General features: G+C 33.9%; 2 protein-coding genes across 3 annotated transcripts; both read left to right on the plus strand.

The window, feature by feature from the left end:
• Positions 1-147: 147 nt before the first annotated feature.
• Positions 148-15,161, plus strand: LOC125650609 (retinol dehydrogenase 13-like). 2 transcript variants are annotated; one of them, XM_048879049.2, is made up of 8 exons: positions 148-286; positions 4,292-4,413; positions 4,836-4,954; positions 7,869-8,024; positions 9,388-9,492; positions 13,308-13,517; positions 13,663-13,867; positions 14,968-15,161. In XM_048879049.2, the coding sequence occupies exons 2-8, from the start codon at positions 4,343-4,345 to the stop codon at positions 15,065-15,067; spliced, it is 966 nt and encodes a 321-aa protein (XP_048735006.2). In that variant the 5' UTR covers positions 148-286; positions 4,292-4,342; the 3' UTR covers positions 15,068-15,161. The 2 variants fall into 2 exon arrangements, with proteins under 2 accessions (XP_048735006.2, XP_048735007.2); XM_048879050.2 differs by having other exon boundaries at positions 176-408.
• A 947-nt stretch (positions 15,162-16,108) lies between these two features.
• LOC125651684 (uncharacterized) lies at positions 16,109-22,601 on the plus strand. Its single transcript, XM_048880386.2, has 2 exons — positions 16,109-19,361; positions 19,936-22,601. Exon 2 carries the CDS (start codon positions 19,977-19,979, stop codon positions 20,724-20,726), a length of 750 nt encoding a protein of 249 aa, XP_048736343.1. The 5' UTR covers positions 16,109-19,361; positions 19,936-19,976; the 3' UTR covers positions 20,727-22,601.
• The last annotated feature ends 406 nt before the right edge of the window (positions 22,602-23,007 follow it).

Here is a 23,007-nt window from a genome sequence, read left to right on the forward strand (position 1 = left end):
TACATAATCATACATATTCAAGAAACATTTTAGGTTTTACTGTAAAGCTTGGTTTTGTTTAAAGCATAAGATATAGACCTAATCATGAGGGTATTTTTAATCCGGAAATTGATATTCTAACATTTCTATCAATTCACTTCTAAAATTACATTGAAAGGTGTAATTTCCTATTAAAGTTTTCGTAACGTAACTCATGTACAATGGATGAGATAAAGGTGTTGGATTCAAATTTGTGAAGATGATAAAATGTCTTCGTGTCGTAACACACTTTGCTAAGTGATACCAAGTGAGCTGTGTTTCCAACAATTTTATTCTTTTATTGGTTTAAGCGACGTCATAGGTTCCAAATATGACCTTTATTTTCCCTACTTGTCCCCCATCGTCAATCTCCCGAGCCATATGATTATTGTAATAAAATTTTAAATGTATTTTAATATGTCTTACGGTGTGACCGTTTTTGAGGGTGGAGCAAAAAGTATCGGCATCTATGGAGTCTATATTCATAACGAGAACAAATAATATATATTCGGTGTGACCGTTGGACCGAACGAAACGTGAAATGGTCATTGGCGTGATAATCATACTTCTGTTAAGTACGGTAAATTATAATGCATTTAAAATATATAATATATCTTACGGCGTGACAGTGTTTGAGGGCGAAGCAAAAAGTACTAGATTCATAACTGGACAAAAAATATCCCAAAATATTGATAGTTGGTAAAATGGGTAGTAAAAACAGGCCGGGTCACCTTCGTAATCCAAATTTTTTAGTTTTCTTCGTTACTTTATTTTCGTTTGATGTGAAACTTCTTAATCTTTATCTGGATGGTACATTGGAACTTCGCAACAAAAATTACAGCATAATTTTGCTTCACTGTGAAATATCAATGATTGTTTATTTCAGGTTGGTAAAATAGGTAGTGAGGAAAAATACACATTTTTCTGTGATTACATCTGATATATGTTACACAACAATGGAACTAGACATGATTTAGATAAATATTATGATAATTTATCACCAAAATGCTGCAGTATTTGTTATGTGAGTCTTATATATTTCATATTTACGATTCATTAAAACCTGGGTCAAAAGGAAACCAGATACAGGTAACCCATGGCGGAATATTAAAATTCCGAATAAAATGAGGGTGTTAGCTGTCACTTTCATCTTCGACGCATCCTGAACGTAATTCAGTTTCCCATCAATTACTAATTATGAATGGATATCACTTTGATTTCACAATTATGGTTAATTAATCAAAAACATTAGCAACTAAATGGGAATAAATAACGCCGGCCCGGGTCAACCGCATCCGGTTTCCTCTTGGCCCAGTTTTGGAAAAATCACCGATAAGTAAAATAAAAGGCATTGAAATGGTCAAATAATGCATTAGGTATCAAATTAAACTCTCTATGAATTGAAAAAATGCAAGGTTTTCCGTAGCAGGTGCATAGTTTATAGAAAATATGCAACAATGTGTGTTCTGGTCTCACTACCGATTTTACCAACCAGATTTTATATTTAAATCATTGCATTCTTTATCTGTAGGTAATATGTGCTAAATTTTGTACCGAAGACTAAATGTACATATTATCAAGAATATATTCTGTAAGTTTCAAAACAAACAAAGATATATCAACAAAGAAAACTAAAGAAATCGGTTCACGAAGGTGACCCGGCCCGGTTTTTACTACCCATTTTACCAACACTCTGAAATATTACATGTAGCACCCAACGTGTGAGGACAGCTCAATCAAAGTATTCTAACTTTAGACATTCATCGAACGTGGGAAACTCTATGCAACTGATGTAAACAGTGCATTGTGACGTCATATTCAATGTCAGTGTTTAGCAAATTTACAAACGTAAGAGACATGGTACAACTGCGTTAATCGCCGAATGATTATACATGATTAAGAAAATAAGATTTACATGCTTTTACGGATTTTATGTAACATCTCAGAACGACGTGAACTTGGGTTCATGAGATTCAATATGGAGAAATACATGTCCATGTGCTCGTATTCAAATCTACGCCATTTGGACCAAAAATTTTGAAGTTCCATAGGTATGGTTTAATTTTTCATTAGTTTTCTATATTTTCCTTTTAAACATTTATAATATATATGTTACCTATAGGGAGAGCTCCGCTCTCATGGCCCCTTTGGGCCATGAGAGGGCTTTGCCCTTTTTGATATGTTTTACATTGTGACTGATTTTGAGGGCGAAACAAAAAGTATTGGGATTAGAATCTATATGCATAACAGGACAAAAAAATATCCCGACGTTAGCACCTAAGTGTGAGGACAGAGCTCTATCAAAGCATCATGCTGCATCCTAGCTTTAGTTAGACATTTGATCCGCCTATTCATTGAACGCGGGAAACATAACCCAAATGATGCAAACAGTGCATTGCGACGTCATATTCAGCATCAGTGTATAGCAAATTCACAAACATAGGAGACATGGTACAATATCATTAATGGAATAATTACTACATATTACAGTATACTGGGAATAAGGTCCATTTGGTATAACAGTTTATGATTGAAATATTTCAGTATTTTAATGAATTGGTTTAGTTTTACATAATTCTGAATCATATGAAATGAGATTTGCAATAAGTAGCCAAAATACAAAATGCATTTAGGGACAGTTTCAAATAAGTTTTCTTATCAGTATTTAATGAATTGATATTTTTATATATATTAACAAAATTGTATAAAAAGTCTTGATGCCAACCAATGCCCATGCATTGAGCAGAAAGGCTTGCTATGCAAAAGCTGTTACATAATTATCATAGCGTAGAAAAAGTTATGCATAATAAATACTTCAGAGTTTATTTGCTGTCAAATGAAGTTTTCAAAACAAAGCTGCCATCACCAAACATAATTGTGACAATCTATATTGAGGCATTGACAGAGTTGACGAATAACAACTCTGGGTAGAGATTGATGTCAGATTAAAATGTTGTGTGTCACCTGATGCGTTATCAAAACATCTTCAGGAACGTAGCATGGCTAACTGTTTTTAAAATAATGGACTTAAACAGGTGTATTTTATATTGTATAAATATTTTACAGTATAAGCCCAATCTTGACTAAAGCCAGCCCCTACTATTTTACTGCTGGCTTTAGTCAGACTGAGTAGAAATCCTGTGTCTCCAAGGATTTTTTGTTTGTCTTATATGTACTTCAGATATTTATACTCTGTTCAGAATATAGCATATATATCATATATTGTTTTATAAACTAAAGAAGGCTCCAAGTGTTTCACATGAAATGGATTGACTTTTCTAAATGAAGTAATATAATTATATCATTTGATCTAGCAGTTCAAATGCAGTGAAAGCATTTTCTCAATATAATGATGTTAAACATTCAGGTCTTATATACAGTGTTCCCTCGATATATTGCCACCCGTTATAATGCCACCCTCGCTTATTGCCTGAAAATCCTAATTTAAAAGAACAGATTTCCTCCCATGTTAACACTCCCGTTATAATGCCAATCCCGCATAGTGCCATGTGCCACTGATTTTCACAAACAAATGGTCAAATTTTATAGGGTTTACCCTCGATAATAATGTCATTTACCTAACACCCATCGGTAATCACACCTGTACATTGATAAATGTGTGGGGAAGTGTAACAATTTGGACAAGGTATTTAGGTGGCCAGGTTAATTACTAATAATTGCGGAATTAAACTCGAGATAATTTAAATGTTTATACAGAATGGAGTCCCAAATAACTTTATGGTATTGCACAATCTGACTAAAGTACAGACCTATATTATTATATATATAATAATATAGGTCTGTACTTTAGTCAGATTGGGTATTGCATTTCTTTTGATTGCCCAGTGAATTGTCTGTGATTGTGAATTCGTTATATTGCCACCCCCGCTTTATTGCCCAAACTCGTCTTGAACAAAAGGTGGCAATATATTGAGGGAGCACTGTACCAGTAGTCTTTAATGTAGACAATGATGTCGTATGTCAGCTTTATTTTTGTAAAGTTTAATTTTAATTTCAAAGTCAATTAAAATAAACACAGTTTAGTCTAAAGCCAGACTCTTTTGGGTAGGACTTATCACTCTTCATTCTTAGTCACAGGAAGTCTTGATGCAGTGTGCAAACATCTCAGTATGTGAAAATGCAGAGAAGATGGTGACACTTCTGTTCAGGATTATGATTTTTTCTTGATAGTATATTATTGTTGCTCATTTATTTTTAACATGTCCTCTGCAGCATTTGTTACAGTTTTTGGACAATTATTTTATTTTTGCAGTGTGTTAAAAGTGACATATTCATCAAGAGGCAAGCTTCCTGATACAGGAACATGTCTTTCCCAAACTGGGTGTACCATGCGAGTGCTCTGGGGACCATAGGCCTGGGCTCTCTTTTGCTGAGGTAAAATTTCACGTAAAAATGTTACCCTTAGATTTCTGATAAAAACCTTCATTATCTTTCCCTCAAGAAAACAATTAGTTACCTGAAGGACATGATATATTCATTCAGTTGCACAATTTTGATGGTGTTAGTGAAAGCTATCACTTTGAATAGAATTCATTCAGTTTCATAATTTCTGTAGTACATGTATATGAATTGGTGAAAGCAATCATTTTCTCAATACAGTTAGAATTAGTCATGATAAAGATGATACAACAAGATCTTAAAGTACTATATAGTATAAAGTATGTTGTGACATCTCTTTTCTGTAATAAAAAAAATCTAAAAACATAAAACTATCATAGGTATCACATGGTTATGTTTGGCTATTGATCTCAGATTAAATATTGAAAGTGCAGAAATACATTTTTCCTTTATTTCAGAGATTACCTGTCTGGCAAAGTGTTTCAAGGTGAGGAATTGTTAATGGGGAAAACTGCCATCGTGACAGGGGCTAACTCAGGAATAGGCAAGGAGACAGCCAAGGACTTTGCTAAAAGAGGTACAGAAATTCTTTAAATCATGTTAGATCTCTAATAAACTTTTGAATAGGTAAGGAGAGGGCCAGAGACTTTGTGAAAGAGGTATTGAGAGTTCATAAACCTTGTTAATTCTCTTATCCTGTGACGGGTTAACATAGGAATAGGCAAAGAAAGGGCCAGGGGGTTTGTGAAATATAACCTTTTTAGATCTAGAATAGAATCACTTACATATGTATTTTAATGGGGTAATGTTTTTGTGCTTTTTTATTTTTTGGAGAAATAGTGTGTTTGTAGGGTCTTGTTATGGTGGATAAATTGTTTTTAGCTCACCTGTTGTCCATCGTCTGTCCATTTATAAACTTTTTACATTTTCAACTTCTTCTCCAGAATCACTGAGCCAATTTCAACCAAACTTGGCAAAAAACTTTCTTGGGTGAAGGGGTTTCAAGTTTGTTCAAATGAAGGGCCATGCCCCATTCAAAGGGAAGATAATCACAAAAATGAAAAAAATAGGGTGGGTTCATTTAAAAATCTTCTTAAGAATCACTGGGTCAGAAGAGCTGAAATTTATGTAAACACTTCCTGACATAGTGCAGAATATATAGGTAAAATCTTTGAAAATATTCTTCTTAACCACTTAGCCAGGATATTTCAAATTTACATGAAAGCTTCCTGACACAGTGCAGATTCAAGTTTGTTAAAATCATGGCCCCCGGGGGTAGGATGGGGCCACAATAGGGATCAAAGTTTTACATGTGAATATATAGGGAAATCTTTAAATAGGTGACTCAGGTGAGCAATGTGACCCAAGGGCCTGTTGTCTCTATGGTAGCTCTTTTTTCCTTAGTAAGTACCACAAAGACGTAGAAAACTAAAATCCCTTGAAAAATAGTTATTTTTACAGTAGCTATGTTGTACTAACTCACTACATGTAATAGACAGAGATACTACATGTAATAGACAGAGACACTACATGTAATAGACAGAGACACTACATGTAATAGACAGAGACACTACATGTAATAGACAGAGATACTACATGTAATAGACAGAGACACTACATGTAATAGACAGATATACTACATGTAATAGACAGAGACATGTAATAGACAGAGACACTACATGTAATAGACAGAGACATTACATGTAATAGACAGAGACATTACATGTAATAGACAGAGATACTACATGTAATAGACAGAGACACTACATGTAATAGACAGAGACACTACATGTAATAGACAGAGACATGTAATAGACAGAGACACTACATGTAATAGACAGAGACATTACATGTAATAGACAGAGATACTACATGTAATAGACAGAGACACTACATGTAATAGACAGAGACACTACATGTAATAGACAGAGACATGTAATAGACAGAGACACTACATGTAATAGACAGAGATACTACATGTAATAGACAGAGACATGTAATAGACAGAGACACTACATGTAATAGACAGAGACACTACATGTAATAGACAAACACTACATGTAATAGACAGACACTACATGTAATAGACAGAGACACTGCATGTAATAGACAGAGATACTACATGTAATAGACAGAGACACTACATGTAATAGACAGAGACACTACATGTAATAGACAGAGACACTACATGTAGTAGACAGAGACACTACATGTAATAGACAGAGACACTACATGTAGTAGACAGAGACACTACATGTAATAGACAGAGACACTACATGTAATAGACAGAGACATGTAATAGACAGAGACACTACATGTAATAGACAAACACTACATGTAATAGACAGGCATGTAATAAACAGACACTACATGTAATAGACAGAGACACTACATGTAATAGACAGAGACACTACATGTAATAGACAGAGACACTACATGTAATAGACAGACACTACATGTAATAGACAGACACTACATGTAATAGACAGACACAACATGTAATAGACAGAGACACTACATGTAATAGACAGAGACACTACATGTAATAGACAGAGACACTACATGTAATAGACAGAGACACTACATGTAATAGACAGATATACTACATGTAATAGACAGAGACATGTAATAGACAGAGATACTACATGTAATAGACAGAGACACTACATGTAATAGACAGAGACACTACATGTAATAGACAGAGACACTACATGTAATAGACAGAGACACTGCATGTAATAGGTTCATCTGAATTTTAATGCAAATAGAAATTATTTTAAAAGAATTTTCAAATTGTTGAATTTACTCTCAGTTATCTTTTGTTACAATAAACCAGTAAGTATCTGGTGTATAATTGAGAGAAAATTAAACAGCACATAGTATTGGTGAATTATCTGAGCTGTCATCGGTGTTGTTTTCAGTCATATATGCATGTACTTTATTCTTATTATTCTAGTCTGCTATTACTTAATACCGGTACATTGTACAGACTAAATGTTGTACAACTATATTGTTACAGTACAGACTAAATGTTATACATTAATATTGTACAGACTAAATGTTATACAATAACATTGTACAGACTAAATGTTATACATTAACATTATACAGACTAAATGTTATACAAAAATATTGTACAGACAGACTAAATGTTATACATTAATATTGTACAGACTAAATGTTATACAATAATATTGTACAGACTAAATGTTATACAAAAATTTTGTACAGACTAAATGTTATACAATAATATTGTACAGACTAAATGTTATACATTAATATTGTACAGACTAAATGTTATACAATAATATTGTACAGACTAAATGTTATACAGTAACATTGTACAGACTAAATGTTATACATTAATATTGTACAGACTAAATGTTATACAAAAATATTGTACAGACTAAATGTTATACAATAACATTGTACAGACTAAATGTTATACATTAATATTGTACATACTAAATGTTATACATTTATATTTGAAGGAGCTAAAGTCATCATGGCCTGTAGAGATTTGGAGAAGTGTGCCACAGCACAGGAAGACATCATACAAGAAACCCACAACCAGAGAGTCGTCTGCAAGAGGCTGGATCTAGCAAGCTTAAAATCAATCCAAGAGTTTGCAGACAGTGTAAAGAAAGGTGGCACTTGGTCTTTTTTTCCTCATTCCATTTTTAAGTCAATATGTATACTGTAAGTTGGTTTAATTCCACGTTGTTAAAATTTCACGATTTGTTACAAGGGTACCAATCGCGATGGTTTTATTTTCACGCTATAGGATTATCTACTTTTTAAATTTAGTGCACTCAGTCTCGGTGATATGTCCACTGTATCACTGAAATGACCCTCAAGCTGCGGCTAGTAGTATCAACTGCTGAGTAAAATTCACAAGAAACTTACATTTTGTGTGGTCATTTAATGAGTTCATTTTCAAGGTAGCCTTTGGAAAGTTCACATGTCTATTTTAAACTGGGCGAAAAACGGAAAGCTTGCAATAAAAACCCCAAATTCTATGTATCAACACATACAAAATACGATGCCATGAAAACACATTTAAATCATCTATTTTGAACAATTTAATAAATGAAATAAGATTAATTATCTTCTCAGTTATCATTAGGTGCTAAGTAAGCGCCAATTAAAGGTGTCGACGACAAGCATCCCCTCTGCGTGTACGGACAACCTGCAGCCTCTTGATATTCAGATTAACGGACGATTTGAAACGCGTTTCAATCCGAATTCCAGACATATTATGCAAACGAAATCAAAACTTCTCTAGAAAAAGGTGTCGACATTGAGGCTGTCGAAATAAACGAACCACGCAAAATGGCTTGTGAGAGCCATTGATATACTGGGTCAAGACAAGAAAGTAATAACAAGCCGGTATATAATTCACTGTAACCTGCAGTGTAAAAGCAATTAAGAGTATACAAGTACATGTATACTAAAATGTCATATTGTGTGTATGCATTCATATGTTAAATGATGTAACTATTCAATACTTTTCCCCCAGCTGATCATAGCATCCCATTCACAAAAATAAAACCGAGTTATCTCTCTTTATTTTTAATTATAGCCGCATTCAAATATTTTTACTTCATTATTCACTATGGGTTTAATTTCGCGAAGAAAAGATAAATCGTGAACATAGTGAAATTAAAACCATCGTGATTATTTCCCAATCTACAGTATCTGACAACTCAAGCTTTAGTGTGATGTAATGTTGCCCATGGCCCAAAAATTTGTCAAGATCTGAAATTAAGGTCAAAATAACAGGATGATGAAATGCCCAGGCTGTGGCTTTGACTGGAATAACATCAATACATGAGCTAATTATGTGTTAGGATACGAATCAAAGTCATGGAACTTGATTCAAGGTCATGGGTGTGCTGAAATGTTGAAATTATATAACAATACTTGAGATGTCTTATCCATCTGTTTTGCAACAGACTGAGACAACTTTCACCATGTTCATGAAAAATGCAACAACTTTCTTTTTTTCAGAGGAGAAATTTCTGGACATTTTGGTCAACAATGCTGGGGTGATGCACTGTCCTTACCAAAAAACTGAAGATGGATTTGAGTATCATTTGGGTGTGAATTATCTAGGTAAGGTACACCTGACATTTTACTTGACGAGTATAAGAAAAATGTATATAGTAAGGACCTAAGTTGCTACCTTAAAAACAATAAAAATTAAAGGTCATAGGAGACGATTTTCAAAAAAAATTTGTTTTGCACGAAAATGTGTTCTTCTTTAATTGCTTAACATATATAAAGAAGTCATTAAGAAAAAATTGTAAGGTAACAGGCGCTACAGACCGTCAAATGTTGCCGTGGTGTGAAGTATCAAAATAGTAAGATGACTTATCTCCCTTGCTTGATGACGTCAAAAGAGACCAGTCTGACGCAAATGTGTATTTGTTTATACTAACAACTGCGGGTTTTAGCCGTCAAAATGTTCAATGTGCTTACATTCAACTGTAATGTAGCAAGTCAGGTATTTCTATATACTTTTGTCTAAATAATCCAACGTTCAGAAAGACTTGGGTGTGAAATCTACACCGAGAACACAGAACTCGAAGTTGTTTGACAATCATTTTACGCGATTACGGGGGTTGATGAGGATCAGTTTCGTTATTGTATTCATTCTACTTTGGCAAAAACTAATGGGTTTATGAAATTAAATCTTCGACCAGATGCAGTTCTAACTATTTTCGACTAGGCTACAAACCAACGGCAAGCACGGCGAAGACGAGAAAAGCCTGCAAAACGTTGACTGTACTGTAGGCCTATATAATGACGGTAGACTACATGTACACTGTAGTACAGATATTCATAATGTAGTATAAACATGATCTGATTTGTTTAGAAATGAAATTTGACTATGAAATAGTTATATGAAGCTTTTCTGATCAGAATTTTTCTCTCTGAATACATAAGTAAATAAATTGAAGGTGAATAGGTCTAACTTTATATGTTGAAAGTTGCATTATCAGACACCCCCCCCCCCTTTTCTGTTTGAAAAAGAATGTTCAAAGCAAATGGTGGAGCATATTGAAATTACAAGTTTTTATATCAGGTGAAATAAACCAATTTTTACGGTCATGCAAGAGTTGGGGGATGATTTTTTTTTTTCTTTAAATGAAGCACTAATTTGCATGTTGGTTTCAAATTTAAACAAAAAATAACGTTAAAGGCCGAGGATTTTGAACAACCGGTCAGTTGAATTAATCAACATGTAAGAATTAAAGTTCGATAAATTTATTTTGTATAAATGAGAACGTGAGCCATTGATAAATTAGGCAGATTATTCTTTTTTCTACGTTTTCTTGTATCCATTTGACTGCCTTCGTCGGATATCCTGTGTCCGACGATGTATGACAGCCAAACATACAGTTTCCGACGGGAGTTCCTGCATACTGTGCAGATTTTCTGGCTATGTACAACTTATGAACCGATCATCATCCCACACCCCACGGTGACTCAACATATTCCGAAATTGTTTAGAAAGTTTTATTCTGTGTGAATTAGTTTTTCTGGACTGCACACCAGAAATTCTTTGGCTACCTAAAGTTGACTGTGTGACTCGTCCATAACGCATGGCCTACAAAAACAATCAGGACATTCGGATGATTGGCTTCCAGTTCCAACCATTATACGCAAGAAAGAGCCCTTCTAGCGGCTAATGTGATGGTAAATTATTCTTCATATAGGCCCTAATGTCGCAAATTTTATTGTAAAAGAATGTTGAAGCCATTTATATTTATTAGATTCACCTGTTAAACTAAATAGCTGTACACGATACTTGTATAAAACTCCTATGAAAATAAATTTAAAAAACGGCGCTCAGGATGTGTGTAAAGGAAATTTCGATCTGGCTATAAAATATATCCGAGTCAGGGTGGAACTTGGGCACATAAAACCAAAGGGGGATGAGAGGGTGCCCACCTTTTTTGTCAGTCAACCTTCACCCCCCCCCCCCTTGGAAAAAAAAGATGATGCGTCGCCGTGTCTGCATGGGGTTAGAAAGCGCAAGAATAACTATCTATATTTCTCTTATTGTCATCAGAGAATGTACTCTGAAATTATCATACATTTATCATTAACCAGTCAGTATTGTTTCAACCGATTCGAAATAAATAGGATCTTGATCGATCTTCTTGTTCGTCCTCCGATGAAAAATCGTAGATGTGGCTGGCATTTGCATTAATTATGAGTTCAAAGTGATATCCTTGTATAACAAACTATGGTTCCCCATTCAAAAACTCCTCCAGTTGCGAATAAATCGTCTATGGATGTGCCTTTGTTTTGATTCGCAAATCTGAGTGTGGTCTCTTATGACGTCACAAATTCAGGAAATCAGGAACGATAATCGGGTAACAATTTTCTATTCCGACTACCTTTGCACTTCAATTTCTTCGAGTTAATATTGTTTTTAATCTTAAAAAAGCATTTTTATGAGGAGTCTATGAAACAAAGTTTATAATTATGGAGAGAAAACGTATTGTTAAAAACCGTCTCCTATGACCTTTAATGTTCAATCTATTGGATTTTAAGGATACAACAAAACCATGATAGTGTTTACCACCAATTTCATGCCATCTGTGGTAATTTGACATCAGAAGAATTCATCTTATCCGCTGCCATCATTTTTGTCTGAAAACTGTTCGTTTTATTTCAAAAACATATGGCAATTTTGTGAACAAGATTAATGTTTTTATAAATGACATATCTTTGAAAGAAACATGTTGCATTAACTTTGTTCATGCAGAAAGGAAAATAGTACAAAATTGCACCCTTTCACAAAATTTTGTAAATTCATCAATAGTTGAATGTCCTATGATTACCAGCAGTTCTGAAAATGATATACATGTATACTCTTTTTCATTGAAGTAGAATGACATTTACATAAAATAATGGAAGACAGTTTTTTGGGGGCTCTAATCCCCTTCTCTCTTTCGCTCATTACTAATTATCAGGAGAGCTACAAAAAAAATCATATTGCATTGATTAATGCTGTGCTTATGCAGTACAGATATTATCAGAAATTATCTGTCCTGATGTATTTGATATTTGACCCATTGCTTGGTTTTGTTTAGGCCCAGTCAAGATGTATTTGATATTTGACCCATGACTTGGTTTTGTTTTTAACTTTTGGTTCGGTCCTGATGTATTCATGTGCTTGATTTTTTATATTTGACCCATTGCTTGGTTTTGTTTTGGTTAAGTCCAGATGTAGTTGACATTTGATGCATGGCTTGGTGTTTTTAGCTCACCAGACCTGAAAGTTCATATGGGCTTTTCTGATCACCCATTGTCCATTGTCTATCTGTACACTTTTCACATTTACAACTTCTTCTCCAGAACCACTAGGCCAATTTCAACCAAACTTGGCAAAAAGCATCCTTGGGTGAAGGGCTTTCAAGTTTGTTCAAATGAAGGGTCATGCCCCCTTCAAAGGGGAGATAACCACAAAAATACAAAAATAGGGTGGGGTCAATAAAAAATCTTCTTCTCAAGAACCACTGGACCAGAAGAGCTGAAATTTACATGAAAGCTTCCTGAAGGAGTAGGGTGGGGCCACAATAGGCGATCAAAGTTTCACACACACACACACACACACACACATATATATATAGGGAAAAAATCTTTTAAAAATCTTCTTCTAAATAACCATTGGGCCAGAGCAGTTTACATTTACGTAAAAGCTTCCTAACATATAGTGCAGATTCAAGTTTATGAAAATCATGGCCCCCAGAGTAGGTTTGGGCCACGATAGGAATCAAAGTTTTACATATGAATATAGATAGGAAAAGTCTTTTAACATCGACCAAGGTGACTCAGGTGAGCAATGTGGCCCATGGACCTTTTGTTTGGTTCTGATGTACTTGATATTTGACCCATTGTTTGGTTTTGTTTAGGTCCAGTTTACCTGACAATGTCCCTGCTAGACCTCATGATAAAGTCAGCTCCTAGTCGCATCATCAATGTATCAAGTGTTGTTCATCAGGCAGGACACATAAATTTTAAAGATTTCAACTCTGATGAGGGCTACCATTTGACATTGGCATACAACCAGAGCAAACTGGCAATTTTAATGTTTACAAAGGAGCTGGCCAAACAATTGCAAGGTAGGATGCCATGTTCTAGTGTAACATAGAAACTCAGAGCTGTTTCACAGATTATGTCCTCTGACGGAGGAACATTAAAGATATGCACCCACAGAAGCAGCTACTTATTCATGAATTCATGTTATCAAAATGTTGATGTGTGTAGGTACCAAGTTAACAGTGAATGCTTTACATCCTGGTATCTGTGACACGGAGATTGGCCGACACCTGAAGTGGAACAACACCGCCTCAGAGGTTCTGTCATTTCCCCTGAGATCCATCTTCCTCCGTAATTCGTATCGAGGTGCTCAGACCTCCATCTTCCTGGCTGTCAGTCCTGAAGTGGAGAAAGTCTCAGGCAAATATTTCAGGTTAGTCCACAGGTTCACACAGCTACAAATATTTCAGGTTAGTCCACAGGTTCACATAGCTACAAATATTTGCCTCCAAAGACAACTGTGACATTCCATAGTGTAAAATAGAGACATTAAAATTTCATTAGTACCTTGTAGTGATATCACTTTTTGCTGAACTCTGAACTGAAATCACTGATCAAGGTTATTGGTGTGGTGTTGGCCAACCAGCATTTTAATGGATGTTAAATTGTAATAAATTGGTCTGTTGACTGATTATTTCTCAAGGCACATATCTGTACCGAGATATTTTTTCAATCTCTTCATAAGTAAATGCACTTATAATACTTACAATACCCCCTCTCTCTGCAGCAATGTTGGGGAGGGGTGTTTATTGAAATTAAGTTGTCTGTGTGTCTGTAAGCAAATTGGTTCCCAAGACTCAAGAAATTTCCCCTTTCACCTTAAGTCACCAAATTTTACACAGAAACTCACAATGTGAATGAAATGAACCCTTTCAATTTTGAAATAAAAAAATCAAGTATGTGTATATATATAATGAACATTTAATCTAGAAAATGGTTTCACCTGGAGTTACCGGTACCACATTTCCTTTTAGGACTTGCCATAGGATTAGGATGACCCCTATTGATTTTTGGGTTGAAAGGTCAAAGGTCAAGCAAACTAGGCAGTGATATAGGAAAATTGTTTCAGTGCCTTAATGATTTCTGTTTTAACTTGAATTATTTGAATTTCATACACAGCCATGGAATGAGGATGATCATTGTAGACTTTGAGATCAAAGTTCAAGCAAACTGGACTTTGAGATAGGAAAATGGTCACTGTATAACAAGGCTCACAAATCACAATATCTAACTGTCAAAGAAACACCTCTTCCACCATTCATTATCTTGATTTATGCCCCATTTCATTTGTGGTCATGTGAGAGACGGATCATATGATGATGCACACTGAGTTTGTAGGTGTGGATATTTGTGATGAGGGGGGGGGGGGGGATACAACACATGATGGGAGGGGATGTTCCTGTGTCCTCCCTTTCTGTACAAAGGTTTTGACATTTCAACCTAGCTATTGCATGATTTTTTTTTCTCTTCCAGTGATTGTAAAGAAAAAAAGGTGACTTCAGAACAGTTTTTGAACGATGAGGATTGTAAACGGCTGTGGCTGATGACATTAAAGATGATTAAATTAATCTGATATTCAGCAGTATGAATGGATTCACTGTGTGCATTGTGTATGTGTGAATGTGACAGAGGAAAGTGATCTTATCAATAAAAGTTTTTAAAATAAATTTCCTTAGTATTTTGACTTGGTTTATACAAAGAGAAGAAATATTTCTCTGGGATCAGTGGAGAAATATTTGCACTCAGTATGGTGAACAGACATTCCATCAATTTTGGTGAAATATTTGTACCAGGTAATGAAGTCATGATTCTCTGTCTCTAAAAGCTTTCTGATTATCAATTGTGGTATTATATATTTTATTAATTGATCAGATTCTATTATGTAACATTACATGTAGGCATTAACAAATTCACTACAGAGAATTTAATGACATAAATTTTATTATGTACAAAAAAATGGGAGGGGATAAACACATCATTTGCTATTTTAGAGACAGTAAAATATGGTTACTGCAAACACACTTATAATGAATTCATGTTTACAGTGAAATGAATTTCAATCCCTGTAGAATTAAAACATATCATGAACTTATCGGATATGACAAATTACGTTTATAACAAATCAAAATTGTTTGACCCCAGCACTTCACTACAAGTGTGTTTTAATTACTGTTTATGATGTTGACAACAGTGAAGCATACAACATACAAATGTTCAACCAAATACTTAAGAAAGGGTCTATTCAACAATATTGATGAGTTTCAACTACACATGTATATGTTATTGATTTCCTTGCACATTCTAGATCTCAACGATCATTAAATTTATTTAAAACAAATTTCAAAGCCAATTGAACTATTATATATATTAAGTTGAGTGGAGTGGAGTAAAAGTCAGCAAGCAGCACATCACAGACTAGCATTGTGTCTTACATATCAAACTTTTCACATTTCTCCAGGAAAACTTGTACATGTACTCATAATCGACAAAGTTCTTCTCCACGAGAACTTCTTCCCAAGTCAAAGGGTTTCTGCTCTGCTCAACATTATGTGGAGCGGAGAAGATCAGAAACCCTTGACTTGGGATAATGTGAGAACTCGTACCCACGTGAAATTGACAACGCTTTTCTCCAGGATAATTCTATTTAATAAAATGACAAAGTTTTTCTCCAAGAGAACTCGTACACAGATATTGATGTAGTGCAGTAGACTGTGACGTCATAGCTAATGGAACTCTAAGTAGCTCGAATGACATGCCGACCACATTCACGGTAGAATTGGTAGCGCGGGAATTTCGTTTTGTAATAGTTAAGGGGCATGTGTGTAAAACGCAATGAAGACCTCATATATAGTGAATGACCTGACAACCCTTGGTATGGACTTGCCAAAGGGTATATAAACAATCTCTACCCAGAGTTGTCGTTCCTTGCTTTCATTTACGTCTCAAAATAAGCAATGTTATTCCACATGTAAATCCACTTTTTTTACGGCTAATAAAACTAAGAACTATTTTATAAAATATCTGGAAAATGTAGGACAAGCAACTATTTGTATATTTTTTTCCATTACTATATATTCTTCATGTACCTATCTATAGGCCTGGTGCAATAGAACTAGATCTACCCAATATCTATGGAGCGCCAAATTAACATAAACTCAAATAATTGAAGATGTCTTCAATTATTTGAAGATATCATCAATTCATTTGATGCGCACAACAATTGAATTAAAGATCTCTTCAAATAAATAATGATATCTTCAATTCTGAATTATTGCGCGCAATAATTGAATTGATGAGAGCATTAATTCTTCAGCTGATTTGATGCGCGCTTTAATTGAATTAATGATCTCTTCAAATGAATTGATGATATCAACAATTAATTGATGCGCGCTACAATTCAATTGAAGAGAGCAATAATTGATATAATGCGCGCATTAAATCAATTGATGAGAGCAATAATTGAATTGATGCGCGCATTAATTCATTTGATGAGAGCAATAATTGATTTAATGCGCGCATTAATTCAATTATTGCTCTCTTCAATTGAATTAATGATATCTTTAATTCATTGAAGAGAGCAATAATTCTTTGAGAGAGCAACTATACAATTAAAGATATCTTCAATTCAACATATCCACAATTGAATTAATGATATCTTTAATTGAATTGTTGCTCTCTTTAAAAGAATCAATGCGCGCATTAATTCCTTATACAAAAGCATTGTAAATGATTTAAAGATATCTTCAATTGAATTAAAGAGATCATCAAATTATTTATACCGAGCTCTAAATCAATTATTGCGAGCAATATTTCTACTAAATTGATACCCTCATCAAATGAATTGAAGAGAGCAACAATTGAATTAATGCGCGCATCAAATCTATTATTGCTCTCATTAATTGAATTGATGCGCGCATTAACTCAATTGATGAGAGCAATAATTGAATTAAAGCGCTCATTAATTCATTTGATGAGAGCAATAATTGATTTAATGCGCGCATTAATTCAATTAAAGAGAGCAATAATTGAATTGATGAAATCTTCAAATAATTGAAGATATCTTCAATTATTTGAGTTTATGTTAATTTGGCACTCCATACACATAAACAATTAAAATGTATTTTTGTTTTCATTTATGTTAGGGGATATGACGGTCGCAAGCATTGTAGGAAATGTGTCATTTAATTTTGCTACATTACGAATAACCTAGCTACCACACACACACATCAGATAGATAGATAGCCTATATATAAATATAAATATTAAAAGATAAAAATGCATCCGAAAATAAAGAAAAAATGAGACAAGGATTATTTAAAAACAGTAACCGCATTAGTTTCTACTCATGCACTAGATACAATAGGCCGATACGTAGACGTATCTCTATGTCAGTCTCAATATTAAAAAAACTATTTCAACTAAACCCAAACCGTTGTGATAGTTCGTATTTTGTGTCAAATTATTTCAGTAGATTAAAAGAAAGTTATAAGAATTAATGTAGGCCTTTGAAAAAAAAAAAGATAACAATTTCTTTAAAAGTTAATTGTAGCCTAGTACTTGAAACACTTCGTTTTTGTTCATAAATATATAGGCTTAAACACATGATAAAATTTAGCCTATATAATTCATAGATATATTAAAGACGATGAAAACAGATATGACACTGCAATGAAACGGATAGTGTAGTTTGAACTACATGTATAGTTTCCCACCATACAAAATGTTATATACGTAAACAAACGACATTCTAATTTAATGGTTTTGTTTCACGTTTCCAGAGATCTAAAATTAGCTTTATAATAACTTAGTAAATTTTTAAACTACAAATTATGATTATTTCTAGGTCGGAGGAATACTTGAGGAAACCCCAATCTGAGAAGCTAATATCATTTAACTTCATTTAAAACGAGAAGAATATGTTATTTCTTCTCCTGTCTTTTAAGTTTACTTATAGACCTATATATGAAATTCATTCCGATCAGGGCATGAAAAATACTGTACCCCGATCAAGATATTTCCCCGCGATCGGAATATTTGAATTTATGGATCATAGATATAGAATATTTATCTATCCATCCATCTATTTATAACATTTGTCAACCAATCCCATTGTTTGATATTGAACAATGAAATTTAATGTTCTAAGAAATGTAATATTTATATCCTACCATTGTCAGAATATTTAAAAAGTTCAATGTATAAAATAATACGCTTGTGTGATTAGACTTCGGTTTTTAACATGTTTGTAGATAAACAAGCGTTGTATATTATGTACAGATGTCATGAGACAATGCGACTGTTTGTGTTTCTTTCCTGTTGCTTAGTTTAGGAAAATTGTCGTCATGAACTCCGTCACCGCCTGAAGCAAGCAATGCTTCCGTGATAGCATGACCTTTCTTGACTTTCGACATACTTTTTAACTAGTATGGCTAAACAATCAGGCTATAAAATGTTCGTCAAAAGTATTGGTTTTGCATAATTCTTAAAACGTCGTTTGAAATAGCATAAATAAATCATATAAATCTTTAGAATTTCTTTCATTATTTCTTCTTCTTTTTTTGCAATTTCTATTAAAGATTTTTTTTTTCTATACAAAAATTATTCATTTTTTTTCAAAGCGGTTTCCGTACATTGACTGGAAGCTTTTGATTGGTTCTTATTGAACAAATCAAAACTCCGTATACTGTATAGCAGCGCCATCTGCAGTTTTAATGTTGACGAGGGTAAGGGGAACGCTACATCCAACTTTTCGTGGGACAGGGGCGACAGAAACCATGTATATCAAGACTAGACGAAAACCAGAAGGACCAGGCTCTTTACTACGACAGCGATAAATTAATCATATATAGTTTCATTTTTTCATTAAGGTAAGATTTCTTTGTGTGATTTAACAAGGTGCGAGGTCATTGCTCGCGTTTCGGTGTCTATGCCGACGGCATCATGTAGATTTTAGCTTATGTAATCCTCTGCTTTGTTTGTGTAGAACGTACAGATCACTGGAATATTTGTTTTTTACGTATACTTTATAACAGTAATTGTGGTTTATGTGCACTTTCATGCCCGAAAAGGTTAGTGTTTTATAGGGGAAATTTTCGGATATAAATAGAAGCCATTTTGAACCAGACCGAGGCTGTTTACTTGAAACGAAATGTTTTTGAATAAACAAGCTTACGATTTTGCGGGTTATTACAGTTTGTTTACTGAAATAAAAATGTTGTTTTCATAAGACAATGAATATACGGAAATGCTACTTTTGGTTTGCGACAGCTTCCTGGTTTGGGGATACAGTTTTAAATTTCTTGGTAACGGGCTATAAATAGATATATACTTTTTGGAAATCAGGGTAGCACTATTTTGGGACATTGAGGTGAGATCTTTAAATATGAAGTTAAGAACAATCTTATGAAATACTAGTGTTAATTTGATTTAAATCTTTTCTAGGTTTCATTTCTCTCTTCTAAACTGCCGAGGAAAATTCGAAAATGGGGGTCAAGCGAAAATCAGACGAAATGGAATTGGAGATGGAGGGGAGTCAAAGGCAATCAGTTCTTAATATATCTATGTGCAAGCTTCAAAGCCCATCAGCAAAAAAGGTTGAACCATCACTTCTTAAATCAGTACTTATTTTAAACACTTTAAAACATATTGAAACAGAACTTAGGAAAGAAGGCATAAGCAGCGAGTTGCCCCCCTCCGCCAGTCTCTCATTTCACAGCGATGCTGAAAACTTCACCATGGATGTACTCCCTCTGGATTCCTTAGATGGCTCCAGTGATTACATAGAACAAGACATGTCCGACCTTCACATCAACATTAACCTTCCACAGGGAATGGACGGTGTAGATGACCAAAGCATTTCAAAAGCACCTCTTCCTCCATTTGAAACATTCGTTGAACTTTCAAATTCAAGCAATCACAATGCCAACAATTCACCAAAGAACAAGGTCACAGGCCAAAAATTTGACATCTGGAGCTCCACCCTTCCGACAAACTTACCTTTCAAGGTAGAAGATGTTCTAGGTGACACTGACTTGTCTCAGTGTGACTTCGATATTTTCACATCACTCTCATCAACAATCAAGTTGACACCTTTAAGTGCCGAGGAAGTCCTACATTCGTTTCCCTCCAATTCCCTGTCAGATTCTTACCAATCTTTTCTGTCAACCTCCTGTAAAAGCGACATTCTCCCAGAGGAAATTGACAATATTATGCAGATTTTGGTAGGAACATAGATCAACCCTAGCTGCCTGAAAACCCGTTAGACTGAATACTATTCAGATGAACGTAGCATTTTTAATTTTGAACCATGGCAGCATGATTGTTTTATTTTTGAAGTTTTAATACGATGAGAGAATGGTTATTTATTGACTGTATGTTGCTATATATATATATCAGTAATCAAAATGACTGTACTTCAGAGTACGCCTTGTGATTTGGAGCAAATCACTCCAGGATTGTGCAATTTCATTGTCAATATTATTGCAATGCTTGCCAGCAAAGGATGTAAATATCCCATTATTAATTTATTGACATTATTTCATATGCATTGACAATATGTATTGTAAATATATTTATTGATATGTCCAAGGAGATCTACATCATGATACTGATTGTGAAGTTATTTGTTTTTTTACCTAAAATGTTGAGTAATGTGAATGTATTTTATATGTTTTTATTACATGATGCATAGATTCTATTTATCACTAGATAGATATATGATGTAAATGAATTGTGATGCCGAAGTCAATTTGCAATATTCACACACTGTGATACTATCTGACTGCTGGCCGAGTAAGAAATGTTGTATTGAAATTGATCAAAACAGAATGAACAAATTTGCTAAGTACAGTGTACTATGAACAATTGACATGTCATATTTCTGTCAAAAAGTATCTGAAGAGACATGAAGTTTATACAGAGTTCAGCCTACAGTGTTTAAAGTTTGAACCATGTATAATTAAGTTGATATTTAGATAATTTGTTTCAAGACAAGGAAATAGATACAGAGCTTTAGTTGAAAATGACAGAACAAGATGTAAAACCATCACAGATTACATATGTGATTGTAAGTGATGACCTTGTAAAGAAAAATATAGTATGATTTTTTTTCAGTGACTAGACATTGGGTAAAATTCATATCTCCAAGATCTAATCCCAGTGAAAGCCATTTTTCGCTCCATTGTATATATTGCATCATCTTTATTTTCATTTGTCACTTGTAAAAAAGAAACATTTCTGTCATCATCTATCACTGATGTGAGCGCTGTGTATTTAGCAGTATATTACATACTGTAGTATTTATAGATTTCATAACTAGTTGTTGAAAATGTTGTGAAGCCAGGGGAAATAATCTCTATTTTTATGATCCATTGATAATGAAATTTTAACAGTGTAGTACATGTACTTTAACAGAGATTGATTTTATTTATTTTAAATTATTCAACAAATTGAAAATGGTTTATATTTTACCTATAGATGAAAATTTTGAGGAATGTTGCTGTTAAGATTATTTCCACATATATCTGTTAAAAATCTGTAACATCTATCTGACATTCTGTCCCCCAGTTTTTCTCTCCTTCTCTCTCTTTTCTGTTTCTATAGATCAATTTGCTACCTTTGATCTGGTTTTGTTTAGTGCTTGTTCACCTTTCAGCCTATTTTGTTCAACATCCCTAGCATTTTCAAATTTAAGAACTTGCATAAATACTCTGTTAAATTTTAGGAAGGTTAGGGGCAAGAAGCTGAAATAAAAAACAGATGAATGTTGCTGTTGACATGACTGTTTTCATTATTCACATTGTTTTATATTGCATTTTTTATTTCTTGCACTTGCTATGAAGGATACGCAATCATTGTTTTTCGTTATCATGGGGTACATGATTTCTTGTATATAGTACCATTAAATAGTTATTTCTACAGCATTGAAACAGGGTCGTAAGTGCATGTATATGTCAGAACATCTGTCAATCATCAAAGTTTACCAGTGTTAGCAATATCTGTTTCACCACTTTATCTCTATGCACAGACTGACTGTTCTCACATGATAATGTTGTAGTAATTCATCATCATACCATAAGTTGTATTTCATTAAATTTTATATAGAAATACCCTCTTGTTCTTAGAATTATTTTTAGCTCACCAATACCAAAGTCCAAATGAGCTTTTGCCAGGATTGGTCTCCATCTCAATCCACCACACAAAGAAGATGGGTGACTTTATCGAGCCGAGAACCCACAAAAAAACAAATATCAAAGTTAGAATTGAAACTCCAGAAAAATAAAACTTTGCATTCTAGTTAAAACAATCAATCCATAGTTTCCAAAAATGCTTTTTCAATGTGCCCATTTCAAGGGGACATTGAAAAAAATCCTATTTGAAATTACATATATGCGAAAAAGCACTAAATAACAGTGAATTTTACTTATCCAAGCAGATTTTCATATGGAGTGGGCAGAACTGCGTAAAATATGTTGGTACATGTTCAGGTGTAATATGTTTTGTAAATAAAAGTAA

This window comes from Ostrea edulis, chromosome 5, assembly GCF_947568905.1.
Source record: "Ostrea edulis chromosome 5, xbOstEdul1.1, whole genome shotgun sequence".
Lineage (NCBI taxonomy): Eukaryota > Metazoa > Mollusca > Bivalvia > Ostreida > Ostreidae > Ostrea > Ostrea edulis.